Raw genomic sequence first — 20096 nt, 5'->3', positions numbered from 1 at the left:
TTTCCCCACAATACTGGTGACCCAGGAGTCCAATGTTATTGCCTCCCACATGTGGAGAAAGTTCATTAACCTCCCCCCTACAGGAGTGGTATGCAAAGGAACTGGTGGATGACTAAGGCTGCTTCCCATGCTGCACCCCTCCAGAAGAAGCGGAAGAGGCAGAGTGCTGCTGGGTGGCCCCTCTGGTTTGAACCCTACCCCTTCCCCTGTATGATCTATAGGGGAGGGCAGTGGCAGCTTTCTGCTGAAACCTGCCCCGAAAGGAGGAGCTACGACCAAACCCCCTAAATCTTCTGAACAATCGAGAAGAAACAGAAGAGGAGGCCTGCAAGCGATTTTGCTGTGGCTTTACTCTCTTTAAATCTTTCAAGGGCAGAGTCCGCCTTCGACCCAAAAAGTTTATCCCCATCAAAGGGTAGATCCAGCAAGGCTGATTGAACATCTGATGAAAACCCTGAAGAACGAAGCCAGGCCTGTCTCCTCGTAGCAACAGTGGTGCCCATAGCCCTGGCCACAGAATCAGTCATGTCCAGCCCTGACTGGATTACTTGGGTCGATGCAGCCTGAGCATCGCACACAAGGCCCAACACCTCCTGAGGCAATCCAGAATGAGATGATTTGATGTCCTCCATATGGGCGTAGATTTATCTGCCCAAGATACAGTTGGCATTCGTGTACTTGAGGGCCATACTACAAGATGAAAATGTATTTTTTGAAGACTGGTCCATCTTTTTAGAGTCTCTATCCGAAGGCACACCCGGAAAAGAACCTGAAGCAGTGCGTGATGAGCATGAAGCTTGTACAACCAAGCTTTCTGGAGTCGGGTGCCTCGACAAGAAGCTCGGATCCGCAGGAGCCACACGATACCTGTGCGCCACTGTCCTATTAACAGCCGTAGATGTAACTGGCTTTTTCCAAATCTCAAGAATTGGATCTAGGAGAGCCTCATTAAAAGGCAAAAGTGGCTCTGCAACTGCTGAAGCCGGATGTAGTACTTCTGTCAGTATGTTAGGTTTTTCTTCAGCCACTGGGAGGGGAAGGTCTAAAAAGTCAGCCGCTTTCCTTAAAACAGAGTGGAAAGAAGCAGCCTCCTCTGTATATTCCCCAGGAGATGTTAAATCCCACTCTGGAGAAGTGTCCAAACCGTGAAGGTCTTCAATCTCACCCTCCTCCAAGGCCTGCTTTCTATATTCCTGTTCTTCAAGGAGGCGAAGAGCTAGCCTCCTAGAATGAAGCCTGGCCTCGATCCTTGGTGTCGACAAGGCGTCCGCCTGACGCCGATCCTCTGATCCATCCTACGCCGGGTCCATCGGCGCCGTGGGGTTCTTCGCCGCCGACCGAGGCAGAGGATGAGAAGGTGAAGAACTCTCCGGCGCCGGGACAGCAGACCTCATCGGAGTCGCAGGTCGTGTAGGCGACGCCAAAGGAACCGGTGCCGAGCCAGCACCTCCCATTGGAAGGAAGGGCATGAAAGGTGCCGGTCGTAAAGGAGCCGGTGCACCCATATTAAAGGCCAATGGCCCCGAAGGACCAGCCGGACCACCACCTGGAGCCACCTGCTGAAAAATGGCAAACATCGCATTTAGAAATGCGGAACTATCAGCATCTGGCGCCGGGAATGACGGATACTGCGGAGCCTGTGCTCAAGGTGATAACGGCGCCAGCCCCGGCATCTCAGAAGCAGGTGAAAACTCTGGTTCCTGTTGAGGTACGACCTCGAAGACAGATGGCGGAGTCGTCGGAGAAGTCAGGGAAGCGGGAAGCGACTGCGGCTGAGGAGTGATGGTGGGACTAACCTCCCATGTCTTACGGCGCCGAACTGAAGGCGACCTCGAGCGTGAACGTTCTCTACTCAACCGGCGCAAGAGTCACAGTGGCACGGATGAGATTTGGGCGATGATGATCTGCGCCAATGCCGCTTCTCTTTCTTTTTGGACTTCGCCAAAAACAGCTTAGCCTCCTGTTCGTTCAACACCTTAGGATTCATGCCTTGACAGGATTCACATTTCTCCACTTCATGGTCGGAGCTCAGACACCACAAGCAATCCACATGTGGGTCTGTCACCGACATCTTGCCTCCGCACTCTCTACAAGGCTTAAAGCCCGACTTTCGCTCAGACATCTCGAAAGAAATAGTAAGCAGAAACACTTGCTCCCAATAACCGTCGCTTGAAGGCACGGAAAAAAGGGAACTGACGTCAGCACGCCGGCGAGGACCTCTTATTGGCCGTATGACGTCAGACGGCGTCGCTTGGGAGCCGGGCAATTATGACGTCCTCATCGACGTGCAGAAGCTAGGAGAAAATTTCCGTCAGATGATGGCGCATGGGGGAAAATTCAATGAGTGAGGAATCCACAGGTAGTTGTATCCATCAGAATAATTCAGATGTTAAGATTCTAGCTAAAATTATGGTGCATCGTCTTGGTTCAATAATCACCTCTTTAATACACCCCTCCCAGGGTAGATTTGTTCCAAGTTGATCCTATACAAACCATCTTCGTCCTACTTTGCATTTATTATGGCAATTACGGAACGGCAAAGAGGAGAATGCTCTCCTTTCATTAGATGCTGAAAAAGCATTTGACAGAGTAAAATGAGGCTATTTATTCGATACAGTGGAAAGGATGGGTTTTGATAAATATTTTCTTACCTTAACAAGTGGTATGTATTACTTACCCACTGCATCTGTCTCTTGTGGTGGATTCAGATCATACTTTATTGTTCACTGTGGCACTAGACAAGGTTTTTTGCCTTTCTCCATTATTGTTTCTATATTGGTCTTAGAACCTTTAGCTGTTGCCATAAGATCTAACGTTGATATAAAAGGTATCAATATCACCTCTGGGGATGTCAAACCCTTTTACTATGCGGATGATATACTTTTGACCCTTTCGCACCCAAAATCATCTTCAAATGCTTTGATTTCTCAATTAGATATTTTTTCAAAATGTTCTGATTATAAAATTAACTGGATTCACTGGGAAGCCTTGCCTTTAACTCTTGTTTCTACTATAGCCAGTATTGATGCTCTTCCCTTCAAATGGTTACACTTAAATTTAAAATATTTGGAGATTCTTCCTTTTAGTAGTCTTAAGGATAAGATTACAGATAATTTAAATCCTATAACTGAATAAACTAAAAGAGGTTTTCAATGATGAACACATCTGAATTTATCCTTTTGGGGTAGGATACAGATTATAAAAATGAATATGACTCCCAAATGTTTTTGGAATTATTCCACCTTCCATTCCAAGAGCTATCTTTAAATCAATATAGTCCATGATATAGAGTTTTGTATAGTTTAGTGATCGACCTTGTTTAAGCAGTTCCAAACTACATTCTATATCAGAGAAATGGGCTTATGACTTCCTCATTTGGAACTTTATTGGATTGCACAACGATTGGCTCACTCTATTTACATGTTACGTACTCATAAGAATACGCTATTATTGGTTATGTTGGAACAATCCACCTTTGCTCTGATTTGGACTTAGCAATGTATTATACCAAAGGATTGAAATTTTACGAATTCCAGAAACCCTATTATTTATTCCTTACAATTAGCATGGCAAAAAGCACATAAGATACAAACACTCATACTCATCTCCATTATGAGGCTCAATTTTGGGATAATGCTGATAATCTTTACAATGGATCTGAATTTAACTAGTCTTTATGGATCAAACACAAAATAGATAAGATATCAGATGTATTTACACTAACTCTTTCTATCAAATAATTCCCCAGTTTACAGCAGGAACTTGACTTACCTTCAACATTCCATATTAGTTATATCCAACTTAAATCTTCACGTACCTCTAGCACGGTAAAAAATCCTGATATTACATCTCACTCTCCAATTGTACTCTATATTCATACTTGGAAGCACTTTAAGGGAACACAGGTCTCTATGCCATTCTTATTCATTCTTAATTTTTAATTGAAGCCTCCCAAAAAAGTCTTGGTGGTCCACAAGTTTGAATATAAATTTTGAAGATGAGGAATGGGACACTAGCCTTAATAGTTATAACAAAGGATTAAGGGACTCTCGCCTTAAATTCAGTTATTTCAAATACTACATCAGTGGTTCCCAACATTTTGACTGTGGACCCCAACTTTGTCATTACTGGAACCCATGGACCCCCACTAAATCATTATTGGAATCCGGGGCCCCCTTCTCCACCAGTAAGTCATCTCTGAAAGCTGGGTACCTAATCTGTTTATTATTATTTTTATTTTGTAAGCAGTCGTGTACCCCCTGAGGAGGCTTCACGAACCCCCAGGGCGTTCAAGGACCACAGGTTGGGAACCACTATACTACATTATTGGCACTGGTCTCCATTTAAGTTACATTCTGCTAAACTAGCCCAGATTCTCTTTGCTGGCAGTTTGGAACTCCAGGATGTGATATTGTTAATTTCCTATGGGAATGTCCTAATATGTGAGCATTCTGGCTTCAGACTGAAAATTATCTGAGAATACATCCCTTCATCAATATCGCCTTATCATATAGTTTGTCACTTTTACATGATATTTCAGAATTACCACCAATCTCTGCTCACATCTTTAAATTACTTTCTACCTCTCAGTTAAAATAACATTCTACATTTTTGGAGGTCCAATGTTATTCCAGCTTTTGATTATTGGCTTGAAGATATGTTTGATGTGGCTAATTCTAAAAAAAATATTTATAAATTGAATGATAACTTAATTCACTTTGACTAGGTATGGGGTCCTTTCCTAAGATCATAATGATTATGATTAGACTGTACACTATTTAAGTATATTGGGTTACTCTAACAATGTTAGTTCTGAATGTATATTTTTTAATTTTCCCTTCCTTTATGAATACATTTTTCTTTTTTGTTGTTGTATTATTTGCTCTGTAAATGTTGGAAACTGTGATTATTGAACTTACTTTTGCTTCTTGCTTTTTGGTGCCTTTTCAACATTCTTGAATTGGTTACATATTCTGTTTATTGATATAGTGTTTCCCCTTTACTGGAAAAAATCCAATAAATAAATGTGAAAAAAAGAAATATCAGCTAGAGGGGGAAAATGCAGGAGAGGAAATAAAATGTGAAGACATTGTGCTACATCAGACACTAGTAGAAAACAATATAAAATTATATGTGGTGAAAGAGCAGTGTAGTCCTGAACTTTGTGTTGACCCAGAGAGGTGAGGAGGTTATGACCAGCAAGTTTGTGGTTAAAAGAAAACCTGTGTTTGTGGGCCTGAAGAAATTTGTGATCTTAAGCACAGAGGTACATCTTCTGTTGCCTCAGTAAATTACAAACGTGACTGAAGAATGGGAGCAGGAGATTGAATTAGCATAGGGTATGCAAGAACTGATAAGAATCTTGGGAGCAGAGTGATAAGGGACACAGACAAATACATATGCATTCAAGAGTAGTGAATGGTTAGTTTGTCAAGCATTGTTAGTACTGCAATAAAGACTGTGTAAGAAATAGGTTAAAGGTTAAGGGACACCGGTAATGTGATTTTGCAACAAGAATGCAATTTTTAAACATACAGATTAATCTTTTTGTATTGTATTTACTACTTAAGTGGTTGCCTGTGAAGCAGCAAATTGAGACCAGCTGTTTACCTGCGTGGGGATAACTACTCTACCTGTCACAACAGTAAACCTGTTTCTACATTGCAAAGAGGAGTCCTGTCTTTTTATCTTATGTTTCCCTGCAACAAAAGTGACCTTGAAAGTACACTGACATCAAAGTGAAATAATTAAAGGCCCACTGGTTGCCCTTACATACCCTGTTGAAGCCAGCAGAAATAAGGGGCATAATAGAGGTTTCATCACGATCGCCATGCCTTTTAAATAAAGAGAAAATAAAGAAAATTAAAAACATATTGCAGATAAAATGTACAATGTATGAATTGCAGTATGAAAAATATTTCTCCTGCTGCAAGGTATTTCACATCACTGTAATAATGAAAATGTACTTATTTGTTAACTGAGGCAGTCACCTAGTACACAGAAGCATCAATATTAACAATATTAACAATTATTGGTGAAAGATTGTCTACCTAAGTCCCTGAACTGTACAGACAGCTGTTCCAAAGCTGCTTTTTTAATTTTTCTAGCTTACTCAATCAATTTCAGTAACCTCATCAAAACCTTTGGAAGGGCTTGACATTGCTTGTGATGCTCCACCAGCAGAGCGGTAGGCTCAGTACTGCAAGTGCAGCAAAGCAGAATCTCCATTGCTACATATTTATATTTTAGAGAAGTAGCAAAAGGTTAAGAACAAATGTGTTACAGTAAAAAAGAAAAACTTAACATAATTGATAAAGTAACTAAAATTAGCAGAAAAATTAAAGACAAAAAGGGCCTCAGGATATAGGAAAAAAGAAGAAAGAAAATGGAACTTTATATCTAAATATTACAAATATATATATATATATACACATATATTTTCACACACACACAGAGATAGTATATGGCTATATTAACTGAAAAAAGCAAAGGTTACAGGGACGTTCTAATTAGGTTCAGATTTTAAATACACAAAAATCTGCAGTTATAGTTATCTCAAGGAATTATAACTCGTGCCCTAAGGTAATTATAACTCACGCCCCTGTCATGCACATTTTCCTTTCTGGTATTAATTTTTTCGAATACTCAATCGCAGCCTTGTATTTGTCTGCTCTCCCTACTAATGGTGCATTATTAGCAACAGGAATAGATGGTTTTGTGTCGGCCATCCAACTATTGCCTTACACTCTCAACCACAAATCTCCAGGAACTAGAATCCCAAATAACCATAAAATTGGGGAAATGTGCATTAACTTATATATTTTATCATATTACTTTGATGCAGCTCCTTGCAATTTAGGAAAGTTATGTGTAAAAGCATATAAATCAGCTCTTGTCCATTGAACATGTACCAAATTCCCTCTATGTACTTCTCTTGAAGGGAACACTGTCATGGAATTTGTGCCTGCTTCTGAATCACTCAATATTTCTTGCCTTTCCCTCAATCCCCTTGATTTTCTTTTTATGCTCTGTCCCTTTCTTCCATTTTACTCAATATTCCTTCAAGTCATTCCAGTCTTGCGTCTTCTCAACTAAATCCTTACTATGAGCCATCAAAGTAATCAGGTCCATTTCCTTAATCCCATCATGCGTCAAATTCTATAATTTAATTTTATATTTTTCATTTTACTAATGTAAACTTCTAATTCATCTGAAAATTATTCCAAATTGTCATCCGCTTCATTAGCAGATCTAGCAGCTTCTTTTATCGAACACCTCTATTTCATCAGCATTATAAGTCAATATTTCATTCAACTCTGCATTCCATTGAAGCATTTGACCAAATTCTATTTTTAGAATGCCATTACAAATTTCTTTAAGAGGTGGCCCTACTACCACTAATCCCACAGAAATAACCTGTGGTTGATCGTCTTGTACTCCACTTATACTTAGGCATTGCCATTGTGGCTGAAACATCTACTGGGGTTCTTGGTGCAACTTCAACAGGAGCATGTACTGCGACTGTATCTTCCCCTCCATCCTTATCTGTCTTGTTTGCTTCATCGATCTATATGAATACTCAGGAGGTCTAGAACAACTCCCTCATTAATTTATCATTATCATCATCTGACTTTTCATTCTCTTTTTTCTCTCTATCCTGTTCTTTTCTAGTAACTATAGCAAGAAACGTTTTTGCACATTCAATCACTTTTTCTTTCAAACCTTTCTCTTAATGGTTTAGTTTAGTTTCTAGCCAATTCCTTTATGACTTCTTTATAGTTTTGTCCTTCTTTTTTCTCGCCATTTCAGTTGCCATGTGATCCTATTTATTAGGTGCCTCAAACTGTGTACTGATGGGCATTTTCCTCATTTCGTACATGGTTTGTTTCGGAAAATCTAACTTTTTAACATTAAAGGTGCCCTCCACTGGAAATTGTAGTCTCATCATGTGCTGTGTATTAATTCCATTCACAGACCCAGGAGCAGGCATAATACCTGCCCTCAATCATCATTTCATATGTTGGCATTTCTTCACAGGACAATTTCTGACCCTTTCTAGGCATACCATCCTTAGGTGCAGGTTATGTGAATAACCACCCATGATTTACACTTAAGCTCAAAACAACTTCAAAATCACAATAAAACACCATAAACAAATGTGGAAATAACAACAAATAGTGAGTCTGTCAAAGTTCAACCTATCTCATCATGACTATGCCAACAACCAACCAATCAGAGCACAGCTTTGAGGTGACGTCTCACCAATCCAGGTGCAGCACCCTGACTGAGCAATCAATCACTGCACGATTTCTTCATGACTAGGAAAACAATCACAGAACAACATTATTCTCTTTGTATCAATAACCCTTTGTCTGTTTACCCTAGGAAGATAATAAGATCAGCATATTAAGGAAACACCCCAACCACAAACTATAGAAACTTAAATATGAACAATATAAGAAATAAAAAAAACAGGAACAAGAATGAATAACACAACACCCTGCAAAAGTTCTCACTGACAAACTGACCAATAAAAATCTACCTTTGAGTCACCGTACTACACCTTGTGCATTGAGGGCAAGCACAATAACTCAAGTTAAACTTTCAAACCTGAAGAACGAGTTACTTACCTTCGGTAACGACTTTTCTGGTGGATACATTAGCTACCTGTGGATTCCTCACCTCATGAATACTCCCATGGCGCCAGCATTCGACGGAAATCTTCTTACTAGTCTCTGCACGTCGACGAGGACGTCACTGTCTCGCACGCGACGCCGTCTGACGTCATACAGGCAATAAGAGGTCCTCGACGACGTGCAGACGTCAGTACCAATCATTTTTTACGTGCATGAGAACAACCAGGCAATGCAATGAAAGAGCAAGGCAACATCCATTATATTGTAAAAATACACCACATTGTATGAATAACTGTAAATCTTTTTATGTACATATATATATATATATATATATAAAACTCTCTCTTTTCAAAATATATACACACACCAAGTATATACATAAAGATATATACACATATACATATATATATATAAATATATTATATATACATCTATCGCACCCTCAAAGACCAAGAGGAGCGCACTCAAGGATTACTTGGCAAGACCATAAAGGCAACGGGGAGGCGGGTGGGACCGTGAGGAATCCACAGGTAGCTAATGTATCCACCAGAAAAGTCGTTACCGAAGGTAAGTAACTCGTTCTTCTGATGGATACAACTACCTGTGGATTCCTCACCTCATGAATAGAGTCCCAAAGCAGTACCACGCCCGGCGGTGGGTGCCTAAATGGTCAAACCAAGAAATCCTGCAGCACTGACCGTGCAAAATGACCGTCCCTTCTAACCTCAGAATCTAAACAGTAATGTTTTGCAAAAGTGTGAAGGGACGACCAAGTTGCGGCCTTGCAGATGTCGACCACAGGAACACCTCTGGCTAAGGCCGAAGTGGCCGACTTAGCTCTGGTGGAATGAGCTCTAATGCCCTCAGGAGGATCCTTCTTTGCCAAAGAGTAACATATTTTAATGCAAAGAACAACCCACCTGGATAGTGTTCTCTTGTGGACTGCCTTTCCTCTCCTCTTGCCCACGTATCCAATAAACAGCTGATCCTCCAGCCTGAAATCCCTTGTTCTATCGATAAAGAAGCTCAACGCTCTCTTTGGGTCCAGACGGTGCAGTCTTTCTTCCTCTTTGGAAGGATGAGGCGGAGGATAGAACGTGGACAAAGTAATTGCCTGAGCCAAATGGAAGGGTGAAACAACCTTCGGGAGGAAAGCAGCCTTGGTCCTCAACACCACCTTATCCCCATAAAAAGTTGTATAAGGGGGTTTTACTGATAAGGCCTGCAACTCACTCACTCTCCTTGCTGATGTTATAGCTATCAGGAAGACTGTTTTTAAAACCAAATACCTCAAGGGGCAAGAATGCATAGGTTCAAAAGGGGACCCCATAAGGAAAGTCAGGACTAAGGACAAATCCCATTGCGGCATAACGAATGGCTTTGGAGGATATTGATTTAGAAGACCTTTCAAGAATCTGATAACAATAGGGGATTTAAATAAAGATGGTTGGTCTGGAAGACATATGAAGGCTGACAAGGCCGATAAATAACCTTTAATGGTAGCCACTGCACAACCTTTCTGCGCCAGAGATAGAGCAAAAGACAAAACGTGCGATAGATGAGCATGTAAAGGATCAATCTGCCTCTCTCCACACCACGCAACAAATTTAGACCACCTATTAGCGTAGATAGATTTAGTGGAGTGTCGCCTGGCCGCTAATATAACATCCACTACCTCAGGCGGGAGAGAGAAGGAACTCAGGTTGCCCCGTTCAATCTCCAGGCATGTAGGTGCAGACTCTGGAGGTTGGGGTGTAGAACCTGCCCCTGCGACTGTGAGAGGAGGTCTGCCCTGAAAGGGAGACGGAGCGGCGGGCACGTTGAGAGTTGGAGAAGGTCGGAGTACCACACCCTCCTTGGCCAATCCGGAGCTATTAAGATTACTAGAGCCCGGTCTTGGCGAATCTTCCTCAATACTCGAGGAATCAAGGGTATGGGAGGAAACGCGTAAAGCAACTGGCCGCACCAGGTCATTTGAAACGCGTCCCCCAACGCTTCCTGCATCGGATACTGAAGGCTGCAGAACAACGGACAATGCGCGTTCTCTCGAGTGGCGAACAGATCTACCCGAGGAAACCCCCACTTCTGGAAGATTAAACGGACTTGATCTGGATGGAGACGCCACTCGTGGTCTGCCGAGAAGTGGCGACTGAGACTGTCCGCACGCACGTTCAAAACTCCGGCCAGATGGTTTGCTATCAAGCAAATCCGATGGTCCTTTGCCCAGGACCATAGTCGAAGAGCTTCTCTGCAGAGAAGGTACGACCCCACTCCTCCCTGCTTGTTTATGTACCACATCGTGGTAGTATTGTCCGTTAGGACCTGTACCGACTGACCACGAAGGGAAGGGAGGAAGGCCTTGAGAGCCAGACGTACAGCCCGTAATTCTAACAGATTGATGTGAAAAATCTGTTCCTCTGGAGACCAAAGACCTTTGATCTCCAGATCCCCCAGATGAGCTCCCCACCCTAGAGTGGAAGCATCCGTTATGACCGTGGCCACTGGTGGCGACTGCGCGAACGGCTTTCCTTGTGAAAGATTGTTGCTCGCAATCCACCACTTCAAGTCCACAGCAGCATCTCTGGAGATCTTGACAGCACCTTCTAGATCTCCTTTGTGTTGAGACCACTGCCTTCGGAGGCACCACTGAAGAGCCCTCATGTGCCAGCAAGCATGCGTGACCAACAGAATGCAGGAGGCAAACAGACCGAGCAGACGAAGGGCGGGGCGGGATGAGGGGCGGAAACTCCCGAAAGGGAAGGGTGTAGCCTTTTCCCACAACACTGAGAACCCAAGTGTCCGACGTAACAGTCTCCCATTTGGTGAGAAAATGCTGTAATCTTCCCCCTACAGGAGAGGAGTGAGTGGGAAATGGTGGAAGCCTAAGGCTGCTTCCCCTGCTGCACCCCGCCAGAGGATGAGGAAGAGGCAGAGTGCTGCTGAGAAGCTCCCCTGGTGCGGACCCTACCCCTCCCCCTAAAAGATCTATAGGGATGGGAAGAAGCAGGTTGCTGATATCTTCCCCGAAAGGAAGAGGAGGAAGAGCCACGCCCAAATCCACGAAACCTCCTGAAGAATCTGGAAGAGGCCGTGGAAGAAGGAGCTTGGAGTCCCAACGACTTAGCCGTGGCCCTGCTCTCCTTAAACCGTTCCAAGGCCGAATCAGCCTTAGCCCCAAACAGTTTGTCCCCATCAAACGGGAGATCCAACAATGTGGACTGTACATCTGCCGAAAAGCCCGAGTTACGGAGCCAGGCCTGTCTCCTTTCCACCACAGTTGTGCCCATTGCTCTGGCTACCGAGTCGGTGGTATCCAGTCCCGTCTGGATAATTTGGGTCGCAGCAGCCTGGGCATCAGAGACAAGATCCAAAAGACCCTGGGGAAGCTCTGTAAACGAAGAGGAGATGTCATCCATCAGAGCATGAATATACCTCCCCAGGATACAGGTTGCATTGGTGGCTTTTAATGCCAGACTGCAGGACGAAAAAATCTTCTTCGACTGCGCCTCCAGCTTTTTTGAATCTCTGTCCCCAGGCACCGTCGGAAAAGAACCAGGCGCTGACTTGGACGAACAGGAGGCCTGCACAACCAAGCTCTCCGGCGTAGGGTGCCTAGATAGGAAACCAGGATCAGTTGGAGCCGTCCGATACCTCCTGGCCACGGCTCTGTGAACTGCTGGGGAAGATGCCGGCTTCTTCCACACCTCTAAAACCGGATCCAGCAGAGCGTCATTAAAAGGTAATAGAGGCTCCGCCGCGGCTGAGGCCGGATGCAACACCTCTGTCAAAAGGTTTTGTTTCGCCTCCACCACCGGCAAAGGCAGGTCCAAAAAACTAGCTGCCTTCCGTACCACTGTATGAAAGGAAGCAGCTTCCTCGGTATATTCCCCCGGGGACGAAAGGTCCCACTCAGGGGAAGTGTCCAGCCCACTGGCCGACTCCAGTCCACGCAGCCCATCACCCGAGTCCTCTAGCTCTCCTTCATCTAGGGCTCGTTGGTACTCCTGCTCTTCTAGTACCCGGAGAGCACGCCTCCTTGAATGCAGTCGTTGCTCAATCCGCGGAGTCGACAATACCTCCGCCGAAGTCGGAGATCGGCGCCGATCTTCCGAAGCCACCGACGCCGCATCCGGCGCCACAGGTAACTTCGGCGCCGACTGAAGAGCAGTTGAAACGGATGGACCCACCGGAGTCACAGGCCGAAATCTCGACGTCGACGGGATGGAAATCCCTGGGGCCAATCCCTCCGAAGCCACCGGAGCGGCCACCGGCGCCGACACTGGCGCCGAGCCCACGTTCCCAAACGGGAGAAAGGGCATAAAGGGTGCCGGCCGAAGAGGCGCAGGATCACCCAAAGAAAAGGCCAAAGGCCCAGCCGGAGCACCCCCTGGAGCCATCTGTTGGAAGATGGCATACATCGCATTCAAGAATGCGGAACTATCGGCTCCAGGGGTGGGAAAAGCCGGATACTGGGGTGCCTGACTCGGAGGCGACCCCGACGCCGGCCTCGGCGTCTGCGCCGGAGAAAACACTTGAGGCTCCAATACCTCAATCACCGACGCCTGTCCAGGCGAAGTTGGAGACGCCGGAGAGGACAACGGCGTCGAAGGATGCGGCGTCACCGTGGGGCTGACCTCCCATGTCCTTCGGCGCCGATCCGGAGACCTGGAACGAGCCTCCCTTGAATGACGCCGAGATTCTCTACGGCGCCGGGAGTCTCGATGACGCCGATGTCTTGGAGAAGACTTTTTCTTGTGATGCTTCTCCTTTGACTTGGCCATAAACAGCTTCGCCTCGCGTTCTTTAAGGGCCTTCGGATTCATGTGCTGACATGAATCACAAGTCGAGACGTCGTGGTCGGAGCTCAAACACCAAAGGCAATCGGAATGAGGATCCGTCACCGACATCTTGCCTCCACACTCACGACAAGGCTTAAATCCAGACTTTCTCTGCGACATTATTTCCACAGAGAAAGAGTACGCAGCAAGATATACACTGTAACCGCAAGAGTAACAGTTGCTCCCTCGAAGATAACCGTTTCGAATGCACGGAAAAAAGGGAACTGACGTCTGCACGTCGTCGAGGACCTCTTATTGCCTGTATGACGTCAGACGGCGTCGCGTGCGAGACAGTGACGTCCTCGTCGACGTGCAGAGACTAGTAAGAAGATTTCCGTCGAATGCTGGCGCCATGGGAGTATTCATGAGGTGAGGAATCCACAGGTAGTTGTATCCATCAGAAAAAGAAATTGTTAACTCAGAATCCCTGCAGATGTGTATGTGGTGCCTAGCTGTACACACCACAATACAGACATGTATTACCTCAACATCTTGGATGTTCAAAGAATCCAATTAATTCAATCCAATATCAAAATAATCTTCAAGTGGAATTACATATATGAATAATAATAATACATCAACACAACAGTAATCTGTCCACCAATTGAACTCTGGATCAACATCACATATCCAAACAACTCAGCACAGAAACAGAGATCCACTAACACAACCTCATACTTCAAGACATATTCACAAACTCATTTTCTCCCAATGCATACTTGCACTCTAGATTCACTCAGGAATGTATAGCCAATGCAGCTAGTCAGTTCAAAGGAGGATTCCACACTGAAAGTGGGCACATTTCCATAACTTTTCTCCCCTTTGATCTGAGCATTAAAAGTTCAAAAGCTTTAAAAATCTTTAGGCAGCCCCTTAAGGAGATGGAGCTCCTATGTTAATTTCTGCTACCAAAATTAGCAGGGGCTGAATCACAATAATCGTCTGGAACACAATATTTTGTGCACCCTGATTTTTACCTTGAGCAGTTCAGCTCTGGGATTTCTCATTGATCTAGCAGTAAGACACTAACCACCCCAATTAATCAAACATTAATTTAGAAGAGTAAAAGAATACAAACTGCAATTATTTAATAACTGTGTTCTAGATCAGAATAGAAAACGTTTTATTACAGAATTGTAATGATACAAATAAATGCATAAATCTGCTATGAAGGCTCAGATACAGGAATACAGAATCACACATCAACAATTGCACTCTGGAGACGTACAACATAATATGAATTTTTTTTCAAACATTCGTTCATAGAATTATGTTCTTCGGAACCCTTGCATTGGAACCTCCAGCGGAAATCCTTCAAAATGATACACCACGTCCACAATGGAAAGCTTCATTCACTATGCATATTTTCTAATACAATCACCCTCTTTTTGTCACAGCACTATACAACGCAGAAACTGCAGGGTGGGCAGACTTGCACCAAATCACTTAATTGAAGGGGGAAGGGAGGGATTGAGTTACAGGAGCAAAATGAACTGAATACCAGAAACTGCATCCATTTTAAATAAATGGTGTCACACACTAAAAGGTGACACACCTACACTACATTATTAGTCACACTTCTAAACAAATTAATCAAGTTATTGCAAGTACAACATCATTAATTCATCAGTTATGACTATATGGATCCTTAAAACCATTAATTCACAAAAGTAATTTGCTACCCACAATTCATCATCAGAAAAAGCTTTTACATAAATACAAATCTAGTTACACTCAAACACTTACAGTTTCATATTATGATTAGGCCCAGACTGACACAGGTGTGAAGGCTGCAAACGGCATCCCCTGGAATTCTTTGAGGACAGCATGTCAATAGAAAGCATTTCATAGTGACATTTTAATACGTGCCATGTGAGGAGGTATGGCAACAACATCATGGCTGTATTAGGATTCAGGGTGAAGGTTAGGTCTAGTTTAGACCTAGTTTAGTTAAGCACAGGAAATTACAGTCCTATTAACTTTGCAGTCGATGCAAACCAAAAGAATTACAAAATATAAGAGGGCCAGTCTTGACCAAACACCAGTTGTACCTTAAGACAAGAAGGGGCACAAACTCACTAGGGATGCAAATGATTATAAGTGTGGTAGGGTGTTCACCTCTGCACACAAGTCTGATTTCACTATTCCTCACATACGTCAGCAGCAGTACTACATGAGGACTTATGTCCTCTCCATATTATGTTTGTTGCTAATTTCGGCCTGACATACGTGAAATTCCTTGTCACATCATATGGACAAGTAGTAGCCTGTACGTTGACTACTTGCGTTGGACTTTTTGCAACTACGACACTAACTTAGCTGGTCTGCACTGCTATTATGCCATGTGCTTTTCACACTAAATACTTTAGCCTTGAAAAAGTCGTCAGAAACGAAGCATATGTTGGATGATTGCCCACTATCGAATAAACACTGCACTTTTCTACTGATTTTCAGTTTGGACTGGATTTAATGGATCCTTCTTCGTGACTTCTGATTATTACTTCTCTGCTCTGGGTGTTGCTTTTGATATGTTTATGTGGATGTTTCTCTCACAGACTGTGGCACTAAGTGGGTAGCCTAGTCCTTTCACCTTTTGAGCAATTTACTCTAATTAGTCACACATAACTTTGCCTAATTGAAGGAAGATTTGAGTTGTTGCACCACTTGCTACCACGTCTTTATTTATAAAAGCTCAGGGTTGATATTTAGTTCAACACAGCTGTCACTTTTTGCACATCTGTTTGTATCACACACCGGTATGAGTCCAAGGCTCCGACTCAGAATTTCAATATTCTCAGGTTGCTATAAATGAAAACCATTCTACCTTTAAAAGCCATAACAGAAGTTACTTCACAGTGAGAACAGTGTGTATTATGATGCAACTGGAATAGTGGGATAAAAACATGGGCAGCTGGGGTATCGAGGTTGTCATACACACACAAGATGAAACTAAGTGCTTAAAGATAAATTATAATATCACATCCACATCTGTATGCTAAACATCACGCTCCAAACAATGCCACCATATACCAAGGAACTTAACCTTAAAACAAAACCACATACAACTAAGCGTCCTATGAGCTTGTGTGAAGAACTCTGAGCTGGGAGATTGTAGTATGCACAATTTCTACAGGGCATTAATTTCTGTCAATTATTTTGTTAATTCAAATAGTCATGTTTCTCACAGAATTTGTACAGAATCCCAGTGTGCCATTTCTGATGGTGTTTTGGAATGTGACCTTAATCCTTGACTCTCTGTTTTATTGTGGATCGCCTAACAGAGACATGAAGTTATGGACCTGTGTCTCAGAATAAATCTTATTTTTTCAAAGAATACCTTTGTTGTAATCAAAAATTCCTTCTTGGTAAATAGGAGTCAGGTAGCCAGTCCTCGTATGATAGAAGTTGTAGATTTATTTAAAAGGTTACAGGATACGTTACTTAACAAAGAAACCCCACCAGGAGCAGCATCATCTCTGCTCAGCCTACTCTCTCCAACTGTCACACTCCTCCAGTCACTCAAAAATATTCCATGACATCACACATTGACTGAGCTGAGAACAATGGAGGTATGTACAGAATGCATTACAATCATAGCAGAATATAACAAACTTTTTTGTGGTGGACTCCTTCTAAGATGCTTGTGACGAGTATGGGATCTGGCAGTCAGGGGCCCTCCCACTAAGCCGACATTTTTTGAACTACTGTCTAAATGTGTACTGATTCCTGTTTCATCAGGCAAGTTGGTTAAAGAAGATAGAGATAATAGAAACTCACTTTGTTAGTCATTCTCCCAGAATTACAGGACTTGCGGAAAAGATTCAGTGAGTACACTTGTTTCACTTATGACTTGACCCACAATTTTGATCGTTTAAATATGTATGTGACTGGAGCACAACTTACTGTGCTAAACAGACTTGACTGGAAAATATATCAGGCGTCTTTTCACCAGTGCATACTATGATGCAAAAGTACTTAGACGCCATAGGCTGGGACTATTTTCAAAGCTACAGCATCAGCATCAGCATCAGCATATAGTCAGTGGCTATTTTGTGCACAAAATCTCCATGGTAACGACAATCACAACAGAGCCTACTGTAATCATCCTCACAACAAGCAGTGCTGTGCCTCAGAGTGCAATGTGGAGCAGCAAGATAGGGCAGTGGTATTTTTTTCTTCCCAAAGGTGGTATCTTTACAGTGCACAATGAACTGGGCTTTTTCTCTTTCATCCTCATTCTAAAAGAGTTTCTGTTGACCTAATGTCTAGCACCAACAATGTTATCCTGCCATCATCTTTCTGGAAATGCCCAGGAATGCCTCCAATGTGTTGGAAAAAGTGGTTAAGGATTTCTGAAAAACAATTTAGGAATTATTAATGCTAGTTACGTAGTGCACCTCATAACATCAAATGTACTCTTTAATCATCTGGAGGATGCTTCGATAACTTAGCTGAAGTGGAAGCTCCTTATGCGTTTTTTTTGGGACATGAGATCAATATAATGAAGCTGCAGTACATGGCTGAACAGTTTTCAAATGAACCATCAGTGATGTTAGAGAGGTAATTTCTTTTTTCAATAGGAAACAGAGAAGTGAAAAGAAGGTAGGAAAATACTTGGCAGCTTTTTCATATTTCAGCTGCCACTTGTGAATTTGGAAGCAATTTAGACTCTTATGAAATTAATATGTTTTTAATTGGCATTCAAAGACGATCTGGGAATATTTAATACGCTGCAGGAACCCATCTTTGGATTAAATCCTTTACACTGCTAAGGGCATTTAGTGCTCAATTCTGCCTTTAATGTAAGGAGTAATGTAGAGAAAATTCTACTATTTGAAGAGCACGGAAGGAGTCTAAAACAGCAGTGTGTGTTGATGTTCCCAATGATAAATTTGTGAGGAATCAAAGCAGGAGAGTTGTGGGTAATTATTTCAGGTGTGGTTCTAAATATCACATGAGTTCATGTTCTGCCCAAGGGAAAAAGGAAATCTTTGCCAAAATAAAATAAAAAGGATAGCACATTTTCAGCCCGTGAGTGCATAAATAAATGTTAAAGTCAAACTGAAGCTAGAGAGAAGGATGTTACAGAGCGACTTGTAAATTTGATGTTGACTGTATATTTTTATGCCAGTGCATAAGTTCTGTTAAAGAACCTCCATGTGAGGTATGGATTGGAGATGTTAACGTAAACATTAATGCTCGCCTACTACCATTCTTTCGATATAACTTTGGAAGGGAAATGGTTGGACATGAGTTAATTGCCTATATATTTTAACCCCACAGCAGATAGTGAATATAACATTGGTATGCTCATATATTTTTTGCAATGTCTTATGTCTTTTTAATCAAATGCATACTGCTGTAAAAAAGATTGTGGTATTTTAGGATGTCAGAATAAAGCACAGTTGGGTATCCTACTCAATCCAGGTTCGGACAATCTTGTCATATTAGGGGATATGTGTGTTTCATGTGTGGAAACTGATAAAGAATTTAGGAATTTGCTGAGCTAAATTATTTTCCACCATTGAACTAAGTTATGCAATCTTTAAATAATTCTAGCAAAGGAATCACACCTCACCAATGAAGCTTATATATCCGTGCAAATGCCAATTTGCCTGTAATCCGTAATACGTGTTTTTGAAAGAACAATGGATATTCTTTTGAAGGTCACAACCGCATTCTTCAGAGATTGAGGAGTTTGCTGTCTTTCGAGTTTGAGAAATGTTCCAGTTTATTTGTTCACAAAGGAGAAAGTGATATAGTGTGTACAATTTCTATAGGGCATCATTATTGTTAATAGTTTCTTTAATTCGCTCCCATTACAGGGAGTGCAGAATTATTAGGCAAGTTGTATTTTTGAGGATTAATTTTATTATTGAACAACAACCATGTTCTCAATGAACCCAAAAAACTCATTAATATCAAAGCTGAATATTTTTGGAAGTAGTTTTTAGTTTGTTTTTAGTTTTAGCTATGTTAGGGGGATATCTGTGTGTGCAGGTGACTATTACTGTGCATAATTATTAGGCAACTTAACAAAAAACAAATATATACCCATTTCAATTATTTATTATTACCAGTGAAACCAATATAACATCTCAACATTCACAAATATACATGTCTGACATTCAAAAACAAAACAAAAACAAATCAGTGACCAATATAGCCACCTTTCTTTGCAAGGACACTCAAAAGCCTGCCATCCATGGATTCTGTCAGTGTTTTGATCTGTTCACCATCAACATTGCGTGCAGCAGCAACCACAGCCTCCCAGACACTGTTCAGAGAGGTATACTGTTTTCCCTCCTTGTAAATCTCACATTTGATGATGGACCACAGGTTCTCAATGGGGTTCAGATCAGGTGAACAAGGAGGCCATGTCATTAGATTTCCTTCTTTTATACCCTTTCTTGCCAGCCACGCTGTGGAGTACTTGGACGCGTGTGATGGAGCATTGTCCTGCATGAAAATCATGTTTTTCTTGAAGGATGCAGACTTCTTCCTGTACCACTGCTTGAAGAAGGTGTCTACCAGGAACTGGCAGTAGGACTGGGAGTTGAGCTTGACTCCATCCTCAACCCGAAAAGGCCCCACAAGCTCATCTTTGATGATACCAGCCCAA

The 20096-nt window shown here is 42.5% G+C and overlaps 1 protein-coding gene across 3 annotated transcripts in view; it reads right to left on the bottom strand.

Annotated features, from left to right (window-relative positions):
• The window catches only part of PDE8A (phosphodiesterase 8A), a 2216737-nt gene that overhangs the window by 1286140 nt on the left and 910501 nt on the right, over positions 1-20096 (bottom strand). For all 3 annotated transcript variants that reach the window (XM_069222557.1, XM_069222555.1, XM_069222556.1), the window contains exon 5: positions 5777-5834. In XM_069222557.1, the coding sequence (XP_069078658.1) occupies positions 5777-5834 (58 nt within the window). The remainder of the gene's footprint in view (positions 1-5776; positions 5835-20096) is intronic.

This window comes from Pleurodeles waltl, chromosome 3_1 (assembly GCF_031143425.1).
Source record: "Pleurodeles waltl isolate 20211129_DDA chromosome 3_1, aPleWal1.hap1.20221129, whole genome shotgun sequence".
In the NCBI taxonomy this organism is placed as follows: domain Eukaryota; kingdom Metazoa; phylum Chordata; class Amphibia; order Caudata; family Salamandridae; genus Pleurodeles; species Pleurodeles waltl.
This window is presented reverse-complemented; position numbering and strand designations above follow the sequence as displayed.